The sequence below is a fragment of the Lycium ferocissimum genome, chromosome 5, assembly GCF_029784015.1.
Source record: "Lycium ferocissimum isolate CSIRO_LF1 chromosome 5, AGI_CSIRO_Lferr_CH_V1, whole genome shotgun sequence".
NCBI lineage: Eukaryota > Viridiplantae > Streptophyta > Magnoliopsida > Solanales > Solanaceae > Lycium > Lycium ferocissimum.
In genome coordinates, this window is record NC_081346.1 from 9,238,851 (window position 1) to 9,259,324 (window position 20,474).

Below are 20,474 nucleotides of genomic sequence, written 5' to 3' on the forward strand. Positions count from 1 at the left end.
TCTAGATAATTTTCAATTTTAATCTCACATTGAAATCCAAAAAACACTAAAGCTAAAAAGAAATTACTATGGGAAATCATAAAGTAAGAAAATAATACATTCTTTAATCTTTCTAGAAAATGACTCTCCGATTTTCTTCAAAAAATATTCTCTCCTGCTAATTTTTTTTTTTTTAAAAAGATACGGTCAAAGGAAGTGACCACACAGCGGTCAAAGTTAATGACCACAAACAGTGTTGATGGCACCTGGCCCCACTAACAAGCACGACACTAGTGCCAACATTGGGTACCAGGAATTTGTATAATGAGATACGTTACAATAGAAAGAGAGAGAAGGTAAACATTAAACAGTATGTTTTGTCTGTTACCTTAGACTAAAAGCAAATCCCAACTCTCAAGAAAAACAGTAAGCAAGCAGGAACAATTTAATAATAGCGTCAGATACATAGGGGGACAAGTGGGATAATGCGATATAGATTTGCTAAGATTTTTCAGTATCTCTTCTTCAGTCTTTTAGCTTCCCCTAAAGTAGATTTCTTGCCTTTTTATATCTACTCCTCCACATGACACAACCCACCAAATAGAACCATCCTTTATTCCCTTATATATATATATTCTTCCCTTTAGTTGGCTTTCTATTTTCTTGGTGGCCGAGCACATTTTGAAACAGAGATCCTTTTTTGTATTGTGTAATACAAGTGATGGAAATGGCACAAGAGTTGCATGTTCTTGCTGTTGATGATAGCCATGTGGATAGGAAGGTTATAGAGAGATTGCTGAAGATTTCTTGTTGTAAAGGTTGTTGTTTTTTTTTTTTTTTTTTTACTTTTTAATTTTTTTTTTTACAGTTATAGCGTCTGTTTTTGTTTTCCCCAGCCCGAAAATTTCTTTTTTAGATGGTAACTAGATTTTTATTGAAATGTCTTGTAATGGGGTATTTGCGTTTGCAGTTACAGCAGTGGAGAGTGGAACCAGGGCTTTGCAATATTTGGGGTTGGATGGAGAGAAGAGTTCTATGGGGATAGATGTAAGTTGGTACTCTATTTTTTTTTTTTTTTTGAATGATACCTTAAAAGAGCTAGCTGTTCACATTTTCAGAAACTTTTAAGTTGCTGAAAAAGTTTAGATAGAGTTTGATTCTATTTCATTCTCACTGAAGGTTAGGCAGATTGTGGTTTCTATTTATTGTCCGAGATGAAATATGCATCACAATCTTGAAACTACTTGCCTATTCAAAGTTATTGATTAGCCATAAACTCCTTTTGTTTTGCGGTGATCCAATTTGCGGGAAACATTAGGGTGGGGGGATATTTATTTTTATTGGGGTTGTACTTTAGTGATGCTATGTTGAAAGAAATTTGGGATGTTTTTGGTTCAGGGGTTGAAGGTAAATCTGATACTTACAGACTATTCTATGCCTGGGATGACTGGATATGAACTTCTCAAAAAAATCAAGGTTTGTTGAGGATGTGATTGTTTTTGTTCCATATCTTGTCTTTGGTCCTATTTTTTGTTGCTTCATGAGATCATTGCATGACACCTTCCTTCTTTTTGAGCAGGAATCATCGGCATTGAGCAAGATCCCCGTTGTCATTATGTCATCCGAGAAGATTTTAGCTCGTATTGATAGGTATATCCTCTTTTGAACATCAATTCTTTTGTTCATTTGTATTGGTTTTTTTATTACACTCTATGTACATGCTGCATCAGATAGGTATAACCAATATGTTACACTCCAATACATTGTAAAATCCTTTTGCCATAGACAGATCTAAAGCAGGTTCAATGGGTTCAAATAAAACTCACTGCTTTCTGCTTGATCGATAAGTACATATGTAGAATTTTTTACCCTTGCGTTTTTGCATCAGACTCATACTAATCCCATTAACTATAATTCCTAAATCTATATCTGCCTCTTGGAGAATTTGGAACTATTGTGGTCTGTCTTAATAAACCCTCTAGAATTGGGTACTATTGATTGAATCGAATTTAGGAAAAGTACTTGCAGAGCAAGCATTTCTAGCAGTTCAAGTGACTTATCTAACTCCAGGAGGAACCATGTTTTGCTTCATAAGTAGTGTAGTATGTATTTGCCTGTTGATCATGTTATATCTTCTTTGATATGGTAAAATTTAAAAATCTAGTGCTCTTTTAGCTTGAAGAAAACAGTTGGTTTCCTTATTTTTCTCATGGTTGTTGAATTTGAAGATAGCATCATGCCTTTGCTGTAATTCTGAATCTCAAATTGATAAGTTGGACCCCATTTAATTGAGTAGATTTTTCCTTATTAGATGCTTGGAGGAAGGAGCTGAAGAATTTCTCCTGAAGCCTGTTAAGTTGTCCGACGTTAAACGTCTCCGAGACTTCATACTGAGAGGCGAGGGGGATGGCGACAAAGAAACAGAGAAGAAGATCAAAGAAGTGTGTTCAAGAAAGAGAAAATTTCAAGACGATTCATCGACACAATCAATGCCATCTACTTTAACTGCAGCCCATGACATTGAATCATCACCAGAATCTTCAGTATCATCAGAATCTCAACAACCTCTCTTAAAGCTATCCAAGATTGGATAACTCAGGATAGAGATATGATGGATACAATATTTTTTGCTGTCTAATTGAGCTAGTTGTTGTTGTTACGATTCCTTCGATAAATCATCTTTTGGCACCCCGTGAACTTCCTTTTTTGTGTATACCCTCACAGTTGTACATGTTTAGCTCTCAATTTTGGACCCTTTATGAAAACGAAAAATTGAGCTCTGTAGAAATAGGTTGGAAATCCAAATGATTTTCTTGTTATTTTTTGTTTCTTTTGTAACAAACCGGGGATATTGACATTTTATAACGCTATGACATTGTTGCTTTCTTAGCAACCAAATCTTGTAGCTGTCAAGTTGTGTGTGTTGTTTTCTTAGGGGCAATTGTTTGTTTGGTTACGTTTAGGCCGGTGGATATTTTCACACAGTATGTTTGAATCGAATTCTCATTGTTTCGTCTCATTTTCCGGATCTCCAATGTAATACGGTAGGAATTATTTTACTACTATAAAAGGTACTTTAACTTTCTCTTTCCAGTTTGCCATTTGCGTTGACTGGCTTTCTTATAGGCAAAAGGTCTATAATAGAAGCTTCTTGTAGGTTGTACGTGGAGGTTTTAAATTAGGAAAAATTACACAAAAATACTAGTAGTACTAGTACGTTGGAAGTATCGATTTCAACTTCATTAAAATTTAAATTGTAAGAAAAAGCACACTTTTAATTATTTAATTGTCATCTTAACGATTCAAGTGGACTGTCATTTCATTAATAGGCAAAATGTCGAAGATAGAATCTGCGTTAGATGGTGTGAGATGAGCTTTTTACAAGTAAAAAAGAAAGTACTATAATAAGAAAAACACAAAGAGAAGCACTTTTGAGAAGGGTTAAGTAATTTGACAATCATCAAGCAGGTGAAAAGATTTGCGGGAAAAATTATAGGGGAAATTTTAATAATGTACAAATCAGCATAAGAAATTACATCCACGTAGTCACGGTATACAATATTATACAACAATATATAATTTAATACACTTATTGTAGATAATGTATCAACCTTGTATAAAAGTGTATAATAATGTATAAGAAGTGTTTATACACACTTTTTCTCTAGTATATAATATTATACAAACTTATACAAGAGGTGTTTATACATAAGAGGGGTTTATACATAATGTATAAGAAGTGTTTATACACATTTCTACATCGTATGAAAGTGTATAAAAGGTGTTTATACCACCATTGTTCATAACAGCGACACCCTCATCCACCTAGTTCGATCCCGCCCTGCCGGTGTTGCTCTCCTCACCGTCAGCAATCACATGTCCTTCACCTTTGCTTCCATCGCTCCTCCTCACCGTACCCAATTACCTCACCGTACCCAATTATCTCGTCACTTCCTCCGTCTCCATCGCTGCCGCCGATCCAACTTTGTGGCTAGATCGGGTAAAAAAATACATGGTCTAATCGGGTAATTACTTTGCCCTAATTTGCATAGAGTGTAAACATCCCTAAACTATATGCTGTTGGATCTTAAGATACAGTTGTTATTCCAAATTACTAACTTTGCTACCTTAGAAGTTCTTTTTCTTAGGACGAATATAATTATATCTTAAGTATATTTTCGTTGATTATGAATTATTAAACATTAATGTTGGGTCAAGTCTTAACACTAATTAAATTTTATGAATAGAGAATTTCGTTGAATTAAGCCTGGTTAATTGGGGGTATTGAGTTTGTTGAAATTGGATATACTTTTCTAGCCACGTACACAGAATTTCCAAGAACATATGCGCTTGACCAAGTCATTTGCTTATACTACGTTTGGCTTTGGCCTTCCTACCTTGCTATATTCCACAAGTATTTGACATTATTACTTAAATGATAGAGTTCTCTTAAACATTGATGTAATTAATATACTTTTTTCATGTTTATATTGTAGCGGAAGTACTGTGTTATATTACTTCAAGTTCAATTTCACATCCTTAATTACAGCAATTATTTTAACTTTTTTTTTTTCCCATTTCAAATCATTAGTTTTAATCACTTCTCTACTAAGTACAATATTATGGTTAAGCATTTAATTCTTCGCAATTATCAAAGTAGTTCTAGCTATGGAGGAAGTATCTGAGTTGCTATTCAGTCCCTAAAAGAAAACAAAGTTTTGCTATAGATTATTAAATATGCAATGGACAAAAAAATTATAAAAACTGGCAGTCCTTGATATAATATTTTAAAAACTGGGGCAATAAAAGTAAACAAAAATAAAAAATTAATAACCAGAATATAAGGATTTAGCGTTGTTCCGCTAAACGACGAGCTGCACACCTACTGGTCTAAATTATAGTTTAGGTGTTAAATGAGGTCACAGCTCGCAATAACATTAATTTTTTTAATACAATGTGGTCCTATGTGTTAAATTCTTACATTGCTCGATAATATAGTACAATTATCACTAATTAAACAAAAAGTACCTCTCAGTACTTTGATTTTTTTTAAAAAGTTATCTTTTCTCTGTATCATTGGATAGTGTAAGCCATGAGTACTGGGATGAAGAGAAGATAGGAGAGGTAAATCGAAATTGATTTATTTTCTTGTATCATAGACCTTGCATTTATTTTTCTACTTCGCATATAGAATATTTAGTAACTAACGTATATGATCTTTTTATTTGCTTGTCCTAGTTATGTTTTTCTAGTTTAGGCTAAACTATGTATCTATATATTGGCTTCAAACCGGAGATTTCTTGAATAACATTGTCTGACATGCTATCATAATAGTTTCAATTCTAAGAAAAACAATCGAACAAAACATATAATGTCATACTTTAAATTCTATACCGAAGTCGGTATTCATATTTTTTCTTTTCAACCCGAAACAAAAAGGAAGATTCATCTTCCATTGATAATAACATATCATTGTTTGACATTTAGCCTGTTATAACTTTGGATATTTGAAGCTGGTTTGAAATATTTTGAAAATACATTCAATTTTATTTATTAATACAAATTGGCTCTTTGGTGAACAGTAATGTAACTTTCCTCTTTCATCTGCAATGCTGGTAGAATATTTGCTGGAAGAATATTTAGGTCCTTTTGGGAGTGGTCCAGAATTTGAAATTGACTAGTGTCTAAAAATATGGCTTGGTCATGCCAACTTTCATGCACTCGTTCTACCATGTTCTATCTTCAAATTAAAGAAACGCCTAGAAAAAGTAGTTAGAAATCATTGTTCGTCTACAGGAAAGGGTAAAACTTAAATTGCCCAAGAATTGACAAAAGAAATACTTTACAATTTACATATAAAAAGGTCAAAGACTTTATTGTCACTGCCTGCTGGCAAATCACCTCTAAATTGGACTTCCCTCTTTGATGAAATCTCTAACAATAGTTCTCAATTTGAAATCCGATTGATGTCATAATTGTACAATGATGACAACTAATTGGATAAAACAAAGAAGAAAACGACACTTTCCAATAAAAATATGCAAAGGCACATCATCCATCATCTACTATTTTTTTCTACATTTTGTAGCTACAGAAATACCACCTTGACACAGATGTCCTTTACAATAAAAGAAGATAGGACTGAGCAAACGTTACACCGACCGTCTGACTACAAACACAAAATTTTCAATTTGCCCAAACTTGAACTAAACATCCAGGTTTTCTGGATTTTTAGACTACGTTCAAATAGGGGTGGCAATATTAGCCTATAAAACATGTCTAATCTGCTCAAATATGAGCGGGTTAATAACCTGCTTATTTATTAATTCAACCCATTTTGACTTATCCAATTCAACCTCTCTAACAACTGAGCAGATATATAATTCATGGGAAACCTTGTCAAAATGATTTTAAAAAGACTTTTTTGACATGTCATATAACGCCATAATAAGTAAACAAAGAAATTAAAACTTGGTTAAGAGTTGCATGAGTTGAGTTATGACCGATTATTTAGCCCATTTTGATCCAGCTCATTTCAATCTAAGTAACATTTGGCCGGGTCAATGACTCACTCATTTATTGCTCAGCCCATTTTACATCCCCAAATTCATCTCAACCCGCCGATTTGACACCCCGACATCCAGATAACAACAATAAAGTCATTTCTACAAAAAGACTTGCAAGATTTTAAGACAGCCAACTAACAGCAACAACCTACTTTGAAACTGTCAAGCAGCCAAAGCTTAGAACAAAATGAATATGTCATTGTAAAATACAAAACAAAAAGAAAATCTTTCTTTCTCTTTGATCAGAGCATGGTCCAGCCAAGAATTCATTCCAACAGTTCTTTTCTACTTTTTTCCTCTGTCAAACTCTGCAACAGTAGCTTTGATCCTTGGTGCTTAGTTCTTTTAACTAATTAGTGAAAACATCTACTCACTTTTTGGCTGAAATGAATGAGGTTGTTTTGAAGGCTGTTATAGCTTCAGTTCTAACTACTTCGATAGTTTCTAGCATACTCTTTTATTTCTTCTACAGGTACTATGTAAATCGTCAACGGAAGAAAACCAAGTTGAAAAATTCAAGTTTTCGTCGAGAGGGTTCTGGTTCTGTGCCTCATCAAGAAGTCCAGCAACGTGGAGCTTTAAAAGGGCTGGTAGTTGATGAAAATGGACTAGATGTTATATATTTGAGAAGATTTGAAGATAGACAGCTAGGAAGTTGTTTTTCCAAGATTTGGGTGAATTATATTGATGAGGAGGAGGAAGAGAAGAGAATGGATAGCGGAGGAGAGAATCCAGTTTCAAGCGATCATATTCAAGAAATTCCTTTACTGCAAAATTGTATTAGCAATGTAGGTAGTTATGAGAAGAAAGAGGTAGTTACTGCATCACAACAAACAATTAACTCACAACAGACATATCCTCAATTTCCATCAGCCTCATTACAGTTTCAACATAAGGAAATCACTCCTCCATCGGAAACACCGTCTCAACAAGCAATTCTCTTGAGTCAAAATCCGCCTCAGCCACCAATACCTCCACCATCTCCACCGCCTCCGCCTCCTCCCCTTCCAATGAAAAGGATTTCTAAAGCACCAACACCACCTAATGCAGCAAAATCAAAACCTTCACCTCCACCCCCACCAAAGGGTAGCGGTTTGAGTTCATTGTTAAAGCCACCTATTGCACCAAGAGGGAAAGGGAGCAGCCAAGAGAAAGCAGAAGCTCGAAATGAAGAAAAGTCAAAAGATAATGGTGAAATTCAAGTCAAATTAAGGCCACTGCACTGGGATAAAGTCATTGCTAATGCTGATCATTCTATGGTTTGGGATGAAATCAACAATGGATCATTCCGGTAAGTCCACCTTGGCATGTAAATTACGTTCCTTCAGTGTAGTTAATGCCTATTTCCAGTTCAACTAATAAATTGCATTTGTATGCACATTTCAGATTTGAAGATGACCTTATGGAAGTTCTCTTTGGATACGATGTCAAATCCCAGAAAATCCCTGAAGGAAATGGCGCGATCACAAGCTCAGGCACTTCTAAGTTGGCTCGACCAGCTCAGATCTTTATTCTCGATCCTAGGAAGTCACAGAACACAGCAATTGTGCTAAAGTCTCTTTCAATCTCTCGTAAAGAAATACTTGATGCCCTGTTGGAGGGTCAAGGACTCAGCGTTGATACTCTTGAAAAACTAACCAAGATTTGCCCAACTGAAGAAGAAACATTAAAAATCCTCCAATTTGATGGTAACCCAAGTAAACTTGCTGACGCTGAGTCTTTCCTCTACCAAATGCTGAAAGCTGTTCCTTCTGCTTTTAGGCGTTTCAATGCGATGCTTTTCAGATCAAGCTATGATCCAGAAATTCTAAACCTCAAAGAGAATTTGCAAACAATTGAGCTAAGTTGCAAGGAATTGAGAACAAGTAGAATTTTCTTACGACTTCTGGAAGCGATTCTTAAGGCTGGCAATCGAATGAATGCAGGAACAGCTAGAGGAAATGCTCAGGGATTCAACCTTAGTGCCTTGCAAAAAATATCATATGTAAAAAGCAACGATGGAAAAACAACTCTGCTTCATTTTGTAGTTGAACAAGTCATCCGTTCAGAAGGTAAGCGTTGCCTAATCAATAAAGGTAGCAAGGCAGAAAAACTAGAAAAAGATACAGAGCACCTAACACTAGGTTTGCCAGTATTGCAAGGATTGAGTTCCGAATTCTCTAATGTAAAGAAAGCAGCTTTCATAGACTATGATAGTTTCATCAACACATGTTCCACTATTACAATGCGAGTAAATGATGTTCAGCAGCTCTTAATGTGCTGTGGAAATGCTGAAAGAGATCGATTTGTAAAAGAGACGAAAGTGTTTCTAGAGGAATGCGAAGAGGAACTCAAGGTGATCAAAGAAGAACAAACAAGAGTCATGGACCTTGTGAAGAGAACGACAGAGTATTACCAAGCAGGATCTTCGAAGGACAAATGCACTCAGCCACTTCAGTTGTTTGCCATTGTGAAGGACTTTCTGGACATGGTTGATAAAGTGTGTTTTGATATCACAAAGAAAGTACAGAAGAAGAATGCATCAAGCATAGAGTCATCACCACCCCGATCATCAACACCAAGAACTCCTGTGAGGTTCCATAACTTGAGAACATACTTTACACCAGAAATTGTAAGTAGTGAATCTGAGAATGAGTTCTGATGGAACTTCATTACTCTTAGAACATCAGTTTAAGTAGAGTAGATAGTCGAAAGTACTAATCTTTACATTCTTCATATTTGAAATATCACATTGATATACGGGTTCACCCCCCTCCTTCCCAGAAAGAGAATAAACTATCTTACTTCAGGCTGGTAGAGGCACTTTATACCACGTTGTCTAGGTATTAGGATCAGGTAAAGAGCAATGTTCCCTAAAATGATTCTTCTCAACTTGAGGAATGGCTCTAGAGCTTCAGGGACACTGAAGAAGACTAGAATTTCAGACATCATCAAAAGTCATATGAATTATGATTGGAACATAAAAGGACAGTATGGATGCTACATCAGATCACCAGGAAGAAATCATTTGAAAAATACATTAGAAAATTGGGACTGCAAGTGATTTGAAAAATGCATTAGAAAATTTGGACTGCAAGAACCTGAAAATGGTTTACACTTTCCCTAGCACAAAACTTTCCATGGAGGCATACTGCAGATTCTTCAATTATCAGCCTACTCTCATAGTCTCATACTACATAGTTTTCCTCAGCATTTGCTTAAGTTAGTTGTCTGATAAACGGGTAGCTGATCCTCATAGCCATAGGGTTATGATTCATATCATATACACCGACTTGTACGTAAAATCTTTGGCCAGGGAAATCTTACAAGCAACCATATACTATCTTAATGACCTAGCTCAGCCGAAGCAGGTTGTCAGTTCAAAAAGACTCAAAATATTTTCAGTAAGAGAGAGGCTTCATGTATGCACAACTTTTTCATTATAACTCGACTATGTTAACATATCTCGGACAAACTACTACTAAAAATCAGAGCTAATTACGAAAATAGATGCATATCTGTTATCACATCGCATTATTCCCGATTCATCAACGCTGGGGCACAGAGAATACGAGACACAACATCAACGCCAATAATGTTTTACCAATCGTTCAACACACTTGAAAGTGCAGGCACAGAGAATGAATTCGCTCCATAAAAAGGCTAAATGATGCACTTGATTGAAGGTTAAGTTATAATAGGGATCAATTCCCACTTAATACATTTTTTTTTTTTTTTTTTTTTTGCCTAAGAAAAAAGCTCCCCCATCTCGTATTTCACCATCATCGGGAGGCCAACAATGGCTCCTAGTTTGTTTTCAGAAAGTGCTAGAAAAGTTTTTTCAATCTTTTTCTGCTTTTCTCTGGTTTTCCTCAACAAACATCATTAGAGGAAAAAAAAAAAATCAACTTTTTAGGTTGAAAAGAAATCTGTTTTTTCTCTTTTCAAAAAGCAATTTCGACCTCTTTTTTTAAAATAGATGCCATCTTAAAGAAGGAGAAATAAACTTTCTTCCGTCCCTTCTAATTTACATGTCACTTTTTGTTATCATATATCAATATGTTGTTAGATTCTGTAGTTGCCTCTGATGAGACCTTTAAATATCCTGAAGCGCCCAGAAACTGTTATGAATTGTTAAAAGTCCCGTAACATCTTGATGGTAAAGACGCTATCAACGGGTTTTGCAAGCTCACGTTTCTTTACAAGTCATATTTTCCGAGCCTTTCATGAATACAAGAACAGAAAATGATGAAATCGACCAAAAAAACCAGAACCGTCCATTCAAGCTTACGCATCTGCCAGAGGATCTGCATATTCCTGAAGAAAGCAGAAGCAGCCAAAATCATGCAAAGCATGTCCTCCTTCAAATAGCAACAGCAAGAGGAGGGACATTTAATTGTTGCAACAATGATCTCGCACTCCGTGGAACGTAAACAATTCGAATACTGCTGTAGTTGCTCTAACTACTGTAAGAACCCATCAACATACAGTTACTAGACAGTAAATGAAAAGCTTCAAATAAAAACTGTGTCCAGCTTTGGTAGAGTACGGAAAACACTAAAAGCAACATGAATTATGCTACATACAGCTTAAAGGACTAAAGTCAGCTCTCAACCATTAACCCTGTTCACGAACTAGATAACAGAAAGGCCAACTATGGGATGAGGTCAGAAGGAAGCAAAGTTCAGATATTTTTTAGATGCTTCCAGATCACGTTGCCCCTAGAATTAATACAAGTTAACGGATAACTTATATAGAAATACATGTATTAGCAATACTACGATTAGTTAATTCTTGATTTGGTACTGCAACCTCTTCATAGTAGTCCTTGAATTATTCATCGCATAACATTCCTGTATTAAAATATTTTGAATAACTAGTCTGTGAATGAAACAACCCCTGAGAGTATACTGTTTCAGGAATAAAGTCAGTAATATGATAAGAGGAATCCAAAGTGATCAAATTCATCAGACCTTGACCCGAAAAGGTAGGGGCTCGGGCTACTTAACTAATGACTGCTTCTTCCAGATTCTAAGCTCAACGAGAAACACCAAATTAAAGTGAGGTGTCTTAATTTATGCCGGTTGAAGTTCAAACGGGAGGGAGGGAGTTAAGAAGATACAGTGTTAGTGCTGCACAATAACAGATTTTAAGTGTTGACTCCCGTAAGGAGTCTGCAAATAGTTGTAGTTGTTAAATACTTGAATACCTCTCTATACTGTTGGACCGAGGTCTCTGAAGTGGATGTAGACAGGTATAAGTCAAAAAACATAGAAGCATGTGATGAGAAAAGGTAACTACAATAAACTCACCTGCCAGTTATCAGGGAATCATAGTCCATTAAGTTAACCACAGAAAAAGTCTAGCTAACAATTTTTTCGGATAGCCGACTTTGGGTCTCTTGAAAGGGCAGAAAGAAAGCTTTAAATCAATCTAACCCAAATAAATCTTTATTGCTTTCCTCCAAAATAGTCCTCTTTTTCAATGTCAACTTTTGTTTCGTACTAACCATCCCTTTCACTTCTCTATTAAAATAAACTTTTTCAAAGAAAGTGAATCTTATATCTACTGTTAGACCTTGAATATTACTTACTCTGCACTCTTAAATCTTTGATCCAGCTGAAAAATGCAGGTATGGATGACAATTATTCAGGGCAGAAGGATAGAAGTAGCATAGTAATCCATAAACTATTCATCATTATTTACAATTCTAGCTTCAGAAGTATGAAATGCCAGGATTACGTAGCGACTAAACAGATAGTTCTCAAGGAATATCCACATGCTGAGGCAGTTTGATAGACTTATAACGCATACAGAGATGTGATAACAGACGTAGAGGAAAAGAGTACAGATTCAGAAAAGAAACATAGTTTTCCTTTAGGGCAGATCCAAGGATGACCTTTTTAATCAATAACTTCTACGCTGTTAAGAATGATTCTCCATACTACAAAATACTACCAAACCAAGAATGACAGGAAAACTATTATATAGAGTGATTTTTCTCTCAAAAAAAATATGTATAGGAGTACAAAATGCTTCTGATAGCATGTCCGAAAGGGCAAACAAGAACAACTTATTTCTGCCAGAAAGTTTTTCATATAACAAATACTACGCCTCAATCCCAAGCAAGTTGGGTTCGACTATATGAATCCTCACTAACCATGTTGTTCCATTTAAGCTTATCCCAAAACAATGTCACACAGAGATAAAGATTAATCTTTCCGTAGTGGAGAGAAAATGAACTATGGAGAATGAAAAACGCAAGAAGCATGTATAGCAAGTCCAAAGGCTAATATTAAGAAATCAGCTGGCAATTTATTCTTTCGGGCTAGATTTGGCAATTCCTTGAATTTGTTAACCTAAAGAATATTTAGAACTATGAGATACAACATTAAGATAGTTAGATCCAATCTTGCATAGATGACATGATAATTAATGATGTAACACGTTGAGCTAAAATAGAATGGTTAAAATGGAGTGTTTAAAAGGTGCTATGGGAGTAAACAACTCATCCAGCAAATGACTATAGGCAAAAATGTGAATGTTAAGATGAATGATATAAAGAAAAGCTTATTCGACAAGATTGACTTTCTTACTTTGTATCTTCGCTCCAACAATCTCACATAACTACAACAACAACAACATACTATTGTGCGGTTTGGGGAGGATAAAGTATATGCAGACCTTACCCCTACAATGTAGGGAGGCTGTTTCCGAAAGACCCTCAACTCAAGAGAAAGCATGGCAAAAAAGGTCAAACAAGGACAAGCAATTCCAAGAAGTATGAAAATGAAATAGTGCAAAATCAAAGACCATGATAAACAACCTGGAAAAAGGAATAGATAAATAAAATACTCGAAGTACAAGGAACAACAGATAGTAGCAGAAAGTCAAGGACAAGAAACTATAGGGCAAAACGGAGAATACTAAGTAGAATGACGAAAATAATACTTATCCTACTGGTAAGGAGAATAATACTAGTCCTATCACTAGCCTTCTATCCTGATCCTCGATCTCCACACCCTCCTAAGAAAGCCAAATTTGACCAGACATACGTCATCAGAAGGTCTCATGTAGCAAAAGCAAACCCAATTCGTACATGATCTTACGGGGAAAACAGCGCCCAGTGAAATAATCACTAGAACCCTTCTACTTGACTTGTGATGGGTAAATTTAGAAGCACGTGGAGAAGAGACATAGTGCTCCGGGAGCCCACAACCCTTATAGAAATTGAATGTGCAATATTATTATAGAACGCCAGTCAGCCAAATCCACACCAAATGAGGAAGACGAAGAGGTTAGCAACATTAGAACTGAACACATATGAAATGAATTAATAATTAAGACAGCTCCACTTAAAGAACCTCAACTTACAAGATTTCTCCCAAAAGCACAAAAGATGTCTAGGATTTCCCAAGAAAAACCCTAAATTATCAACCAATAGTTACCTAACTGTAAGCGCCCAAAATGTGCAAAAGATAACTTTGGATGTCACTCTAAATTAATTGAAGAGAAGAGTGAAGGCAACAGACCTGTTCAAGAGCCTCATCTGAGAACCAACAGACATATACATCTGATTCATGTTCATTAGGTAGTCAAGACTGAAAACTGCAAGTAATTTTTTTTTTCCAATACGATGTATCTCCAAATGCACACAACATTTCTCTAATTTGTGCGAGAGTTTTCTGCTACTTCAAACATTCTCCTAATCCTATATAGCAGTGGAAAAGTTGGTTTTTAGTTTTGTTTTGTGTCACATCTATAGATGGCAAGCACTCAAAAGATCGCTGTGGTTAATTACCTTAAAGGCCTTTTAAACTGGATTAAAAGTTCATAGACAAATAAAATAAGCAGCAATCTACAGATACAGACAGTCTAAGTCAGCAGTATACTATATATGAACCATCGATGTACTAGTAAGCACTCGCACTCGGGAGAGAAACGTCTACACCCCTGATCAACACAAATTCTCCAAAGCTTTTATGCATTTTTTTTTAATCAGGTAAAAAGCTTTTGCATATTCGAAGTCCTAATTATCCCTCTCTGACTCAAGAAAGTTCCACATCCATCCAGGACTGCACCCAACCAAAAAATTATAACTTTTGTTGCTCAGATACCGCTAAGGAGATTAGGAGAAGGATATGCAATATCTCTGTTAAGCCCAACACAAACATTCTACTTACACCTGTACATTGCATCTCTGACACTCTAAGATATACAAATAATTCAAATTAAGGATTCCATTTCCTCTCAATTGAAATGACGTAAGCTTGTGGGATACATTTACAAATTTTTATAATACTTCAGGAAGTACTAGAATTAAGATAAGGGAAGAAAAGAAGAGAGGTCTACAGTTAAAGTCTGAAACTAAAGGCTTCAACTGCTTTAGAGAAAGCAAGTTTAGAAACAAAGAGCGCAAAAACAAAAAGAAAAAGAACAAAAACTGAAAATACCTCCCCCCACACCCCCTCTATAATCCTCAGTTTGGTTTTTTCGTGGATAACTGCTATGACAAAGAACCCTATAACTTCTCTTAATATTTATCCCATTTTTTTATGCTTTCTTGATTAATTATAAATGCAATAAATTTGATTTTTGCTAAGAATGGCTTATATCCTTTTTGTGATGGTAAAATTGATTCATCCAAATTTGACCAGACATACGTCATCAGAAGGTCTCCTGTAGCAAAAGCAAACCCAATCCGTGCATGATCATACGAGGAAAACAGCGCCCAGTGAAACAATCACTAGAATCCTTCTACTTGACTTGCGATGGGTAAATTTAGAAGCACATGGAGAAGAGACATAGTGATCCGGAAGCCCACAACCCTTGTTGAAATTGAATGTGCAATATTATTATAGAACCGTCAGTCAGCCAAATGCACACCAAATGAGGAAGACGGAGAGGTTAGCAACATTAGAACTGAACACATATGAGATGATGAATTAATAATTAAGACAGCTCCACTTAAAGAACCTCAACTTATAAGATTTCTCCCAAAAGCACAAAAGATGTTTAAGATTTCCCAAGAGAACCCTAAACTAATACAATTAAGGCAAGATGTGATCAACTCATAGTTACCTAACTATAAGCGCCCAAGTGCCCAAAATATGCTAAGGACAGCTTTGGATGTCACTTCTAAATGAAGTGAAGGGTACAGACCTGTTCAAGAGCCTCATCTGAGAACCAACAGATATATACATTTGATTCATGTTCATTAGGTAGTCAAGCCTGAAAACTGCAAGTAAGAAACCTTGCCAATTTCCAGTTGGTTTCTCATCAATTATTCATATTCACTGGATAGGAGGGTGAACTTTTTTCAAATACGACCCCAAATGCACACAACATTTCTCTAATTGGTACTAGGAGTTTTCTGCTACTTCAAACATTCTCCTATTCCTTTATAGCAGTGGAAAAGTTGGTTTTTAGTTTTGTGTCACATCTATAGATGGGCAAGCATTCAAAACATTTCATTTAATGATGTTGTAACCCATTCTGATGATTCCTAATAGCTTCATACTCGCATTATAGAAACTCTGTCCCAATGATTTAACTGATACATGTACACCTTATTTCAGATAGACGGGGCTATTTTAGGAAGCCATATAATAAGAGAGATAAGACATGCTGCATGTTCTGTGGTTAATTACCTTGAAGGCCTTTTAAACTGGATTCAAAGTTCATAGACAAATAAAACAAGCAGCAATCTATAGATACAGACAGTCTTAAGTCAGCAGTATACTATATATGAACCTCAGTTTCAACCAAAAAAAAAAAAAGTATACTATATATGAACCAACGATGTACTAGTGAGCACTCGGGAGAGAAACGTCTACACCCCTGATCAACACAAATTCTCAAAAGCTTTTGCACTTTCTATTTTTTTATCAGGTAAAAAGCTTATACACATTCTAAGTCCTAATTATCCCTCTTTGACTCAAGAAAGTTCCACATCCATCCAGGACTGCACCAAACCAAAAAATTATAACTTTTGTTGCTCAGATACCGCTAAGGAGATTAGGAGAAGGATATACAATATCTCTGTTCAGCCCAACACATAAATTCTACTTACACCTGCACAATGCATCTCCGACACTCTTTAAGATAAAAAAATAATTCAAATTAAGAATTCAATTTCCTCTCAATTGGAATGACATAAGCTTGTGGGATACATTTACAGATTTTTATAATACTTCAGGAAGTACTAAAATTATGATGAGGGAAGAAAAGAAGAAAGGTATACAGTTAAAGTCTGAAACTAAGGGCTTCAACTGCTTTAGAGAAAGCAAGTTTAGAAACAAAGAGCGCAAAAACGAAAAGGAAAAGAACAACAACTGAAAATACCTCCCTCCACAACTCCTCTATAATCCTCAGTTTGGTTTTTTGGTGGATAACTGCCACGACAAAGAACCCTATAACTTCTCTTAATATTTATCCCATTTTTTTATGTTTTCTTGATTAATTATAAATGTCCCTAAAAAGGTAGAGGTAAGGTCTGCGTACATCTTACCCTCCCTAGACACCACTATGTGGGACTACACTGGGTATGTTGTTGTTGTTGTTGATTAATTATAAATGCAATAAATTTGATTTTTGCTAAGAATGGCTTATATCCTTTTTGTGATGGTAAAATTGATTCATCCATTTTTGTTATTTAATCGATGGCAAACAATTCTATATTTGTAATTCTCAAAAGTTTAAGCATTTCTGAAAAGGTATTCATAGACTCTAGAGCACAAGGGAAGGTTGGAGTACTGGCAGCAGAAAGCTTTCTCATTCTTTATTTGCCAAAAGTTTAAGCATTTCTTAAGGAACTATCGTAATTTCAAATTGCTTTCTCATTAGTTATTCATATTAATCAGATAGGAGGTTGATAAAGTTACAAACTCGATGTCTTTAACTTCAATACCACCTTATTTATTCACATAATGAGTGTTCTACATCAGCACAAGCACCACACCTATAATGCAAAAAAACACAAGAGAACCAGAATATTACCCCGTGCTTTCAAAATCACGTTCCCATATCAACATCTATAGCTATGGATAATCTTGACTTACAGTCTGCTAAGAACTAGAACACTCACATGTCATGCAGAGACAGAAAAGGACCCAACATACACATTCATGGAAACAGAATCTTTCTAAGACCTTGATATCATGCTACAGGAACGAGCCAATCGAATCGTCAGGCTGCCTCCATCAATGGTTGTCTCTCGCTCAACTGCATCCTGATTATACTGCTTCCTGCACCCTGGACAACGCCCATCCTCCTCAAGAATCCTCTTGTGACAAAAGAGGCAAAGCCTGAATCCGCACGAACAAGGGAGAAAACTAGTGTCTGTACAATCCAAATCTTCACAGCATATAGGGCATGACGTGGGCGTGGATAAGGATAAACTCTTACATCCCCATACAGAGCCTCCTCCCCTACAATGCCGCTCCGATTTCATTGGGAAACTATACTGCTTCGACAAATTTGGCAGACCTGATGGACGGAATGTATCATCGGGCCTCCATGCCCGGTAACTCAGAGGAGGCCTAGGTGTCAATCCTTTGTCATTACTCTCCTGCTTTGATCTATCCAAAACCTCTTGCCTAGAACTCATATGTGGCACATTCTCATCCCTCTCACAATGTGAATCCAAGCTGGGAATATGCTGCTCCTGTTTTTTATCAGTCGCAGCGAGAGCATCAGCAACAGCCTCCCAATCATCCAAGCAGTCATCGTCATCTTCCTCACTCATACTCCCTGAACAACAATCACCATTGCTGCTGCTTGTACTACTGCTGCTACTACTGCTCCCCGTAAAATTAGTCCCAGAATCATTTCCTCCCAAAACACTACTGGTGTGGCTTGTAGGTGAATCAAAATCACTGTAGTGGTTTAAGGATCCTTCATTGTCCTCTTCACCTCTTGGCTTTATCTGCAACTTTTCAATCAATCGTTCCCTCTCTTTTGCAACGTCCTTCACTGAACCATGAGTTCCTCCGGTCTTTTGTTCCTCCTTCAAGCCATTTTTCTTCACTATACAAAACCCCAATCACCAAGATTTAAGAAACATACACATAAGAAATTCAAATAAACAATCAAATACACTCATAGACTTATCAATCTTGAAATTAAAGAAAGTGCAAAATTGAAAAGGGAAAAAAAAAAATTCAACAAAAGGGAGATTTCATATACATGCAAATAAATTGAGTAAATGTTAAAAAGGAGATGTTATTGAACCTTGTGAAATCCACTGTTCGCGTCGGGCATCAAGCTTGCACTGCTTCAACTTCGCCGACCGGTTAGCCTGAATTCATATAACCAATCACAGAAATACAACTCAATCATAATGAAAACCACAATACAGTTCAAACAAAAACTAATAGAAACGCAAATGAATATATAGAAACTTAAAACAGAAAACAAATTACCCTTTTTTTCTTGGCAAAATCTTTCGGGTTAGAGGAAGCAACAGGGATCGAACCGTTGGGGATTGAATCGGAAACCATTGTTGCTGGATCAAAAACCCTAAAATTGATGAGATGAATATCTCAAAGAATTTAGAGAGAGAAAGTGATGGGTTTGAAGATTAGATATGGAGAGAGAAAACCAATGGTGAGTTTAAGAGAAGGGATAACGGAAACTTCTGTTTGTGCTTCGGATCTTTTTGGACTGAGAAACCAAATGTGTTTAGCATTTTGTTGCTATATATTGAAGTCCTTGTTACGTAATTACCCCTGAATGTCACTCGAATTTACGCGTGTACCGTGAGTATGAAGCTGAAAAAAGAATAGAATTAGGGGTTGATAAATGAAGTAGGGGTAATACTTACCTGCGGCACGCAAATAGCCACGATGTCGTTTGGAGAATTTCTGGAATGGGTAGGTCCATTTTTTGTGGGTGAGATTACTTGGGGATCTTTAGCTAGGGTAAAATAACTTGCGTCTCAAGCATCAAAACTTGAAGTTTACATTTTGGTAAATGGTAAATATTTATTGATAGAATTCACATTAAAATTAAAAAGTGAGAAAAATAATACTCTATTTGTTACGGTTAGAATAGCCTTGACATACTCAGTGTATTACCAGTTTACCACAAGCGGGGTCTGGGAAGAGTAGAATGTGCGCAGATCTTAGTCTGGGGAGAGTAGAATGTACGCAGACCTTACCCTTTACCTTTGTAGTGATAGGGAGGCTGTTTCCGATAGACTTTTCAATTGTAAATTGATAAAACAAGCTGTTGATTGAGCGCAATTGATTTTCGTGACCGTGAGGCTCATAGTCGCAATCGTGATGGGTAATCCGTATAGGCACCGTGAACGCATGAATCACACACGCGAAGGTGCACCGGATAGAAATATAAAAGTGAAAATGTGACATTTTTGGTTGACACAAAATTTGTACTCGACACTCTTCCTATTTAGTTATGTTTAGTGATTATTTTCTCTATTTCGTTATGTTAAGTGATTATTTTCTCTATTATTGAATGATTACTATAGTCTATAGAAAATGATGATGAGTTGTGTTGTCATTGGAATATGTTTCAGTAGTCAGGAGTAATGGAGAAGAGCCCCCACGGAAGGAAAATTAGTAACGATAATGATAAAGGTGAACCCCAAAAGTTGACTATTTCATTATTCTTCTTGTTTACTATTTTTTTATGGTTAATAGTTAATACGGTGCTTATCTTCTCTATATAGCAAAATCAGATAATGAGAGAGAATGAACAAAATGGTGTTAATATATTACTTTGGAGTACCCTCTACTAGATCTAATGAATTTAAATGCGAAGATAGACAAGTTAGACCATATGACTTAATCAAAGGATAAGACTAGACCATGTTTTTAAAAAAATAATTTGTCTGCTTGTTTTGGTTTCGCCCGAGCAATGAAAGATTTTTTCGTGTACAAGTATTATATTTTACCAATTGATTGCAAATTATTGATGTTAATTGTCAAA

General features: G+C 35.9%; 3 protein-coding genes across 3 annotated transcripts; 2 read left to right on the forward strand and 1 right to left on the reverse strand.

Annotated features, from left to right (window-relative positions):
• The first annotated feature begins 367 nt into the window (after nucleotides 1-367).
• Nucleotides 368-2,877, forward strand: LOC132055868 (two-component response regulator ARR5). Its single transcript, XM_059447872.1, has 5 exons — nucleotides 368-797; nucleotides 950-1,026; nucleotides 1,378-1,455; nucleotides 1,559-1,629; nucleotides 2,291-2,877. The coding sequence occupies exons 1-5, from the start codon at nucleotides 701-703 to the stop codon at nucleotides 2,571-2,573; spliced, it is 606 nt and encodes a 201-aa protein (XP_059303855.1). The 5' UTR covers nucleotides 368-700; the 3' UTR covers nucleotides 2,574-2,877.
• A 3,782-nt stretch (nucleotides 2,878-6,659) lies between these two features.
• LOC132055866 (formin-like protein 4) lies at nucleotides 6,660-9,328 on the forward strand. Its single transcript, XM_059447870.1, has 2 exons — nucleotides 6,660-7,836; nucleotides 7,932-9,328. Exons 1-2 carry the CDS (start codon nucleotides 6,932-6,934, stop codon nucleotides 9,184-9,186), a joined length of 2,160 nt encoding a protein of 719 aa, XP_059303853.1. The 5' UTR covers nucleotides 6,660-6,931; the 3' UTR covers nucleotides 9,187-9,328.
• An 8,091-nt stretch (nucleotides 9,329-17,419) lies between these two features.
• Nucleotides 17,420-19,199, reverse strand: LOC132055867 (uncharacterized). Its single transcript, XM_059447871.1, has 3 exons — nucleotides 18,947-19,199; nucleotides 18,756-18,822; nucleotides 17,420-18,551 (listed from the first exon to the last, which is right to left on the reverse strand). Exons 1-3 carry the CDS (start codon nucleotides 19,022-19,024, stop codon nucleotides 17,668-17,670), a joined length of 1,029 nt encoding a protein of 342 aa, XP_059303854.1. The 5' UTR covers nucleotides 19,025-19,199; the 3' UTR covers nucleotides 17,420-17,667.
• Nucleotides 19,200-20,474: the final 1,275 nt, after the last annotated feature.

Excerpts from the sequence above, each read along its gene's own strand:
- LOC132055868 (XM_059447872.1), top strand. The coding sequence starts at position 701 with ATGGAAATGGCACAAGAGTTGCATGTTCTTGCTGTTGATGATAGCCAT. Across the intron at positions 798-949 it reads GAAGATTTCTTGTTGTAAAG|TTACAGCAGTGGAGAGTGGA; the intron begins GTTGTTGTTTTT and ends TTGCGTTTGCAG. Across the intron at positions 1,027-1,377 it reads AGAGTTCTATGGGGATAGAT|GGGTTGAAGGTAAATCTGAT; the intron begins GTAAGTTGGTAC and ends TTTTTGGTTCAG.
- LOC132055866 (XM_059447870.1), top strand. The coding sequence starts at position 6,932 with ATGAATGAGGTTGTTTTGAAGGCTGTTATAGCTTCAGTTCTAACTACT. Across the intron at positions 7,837-7,931 it reads ATCAACAATGGATCATTCCG|ATTTGAAGATGACCTTATGG; the intron begins GTAAGTCCACCT and ends TGCACATTTCAG.
- LOC132055867 (XM_059447871.1), bottom strand. The coding sequence starts at position 19,024 with ATGGTTTCCGATTCAATCCCCAACGGTTCGATCCCTGTTGCTTCCTCT. Across the intron at positions 18,823-18,946 it reads ATTTTGCCAAGAAAAAAAGG|GCTAACCGGTCGGCGAAGTT; the intron begins GTAATTTGTTTT and ends ATATGAATTCAG. Across the intron at positions 18,552-18,755 it reads CGAACAGTGGATTTCACAAG|TGAAGAAAAATGGCTTGAAG; the intron begins GTTCAATAACAT and ends GGTTTTGTATAG.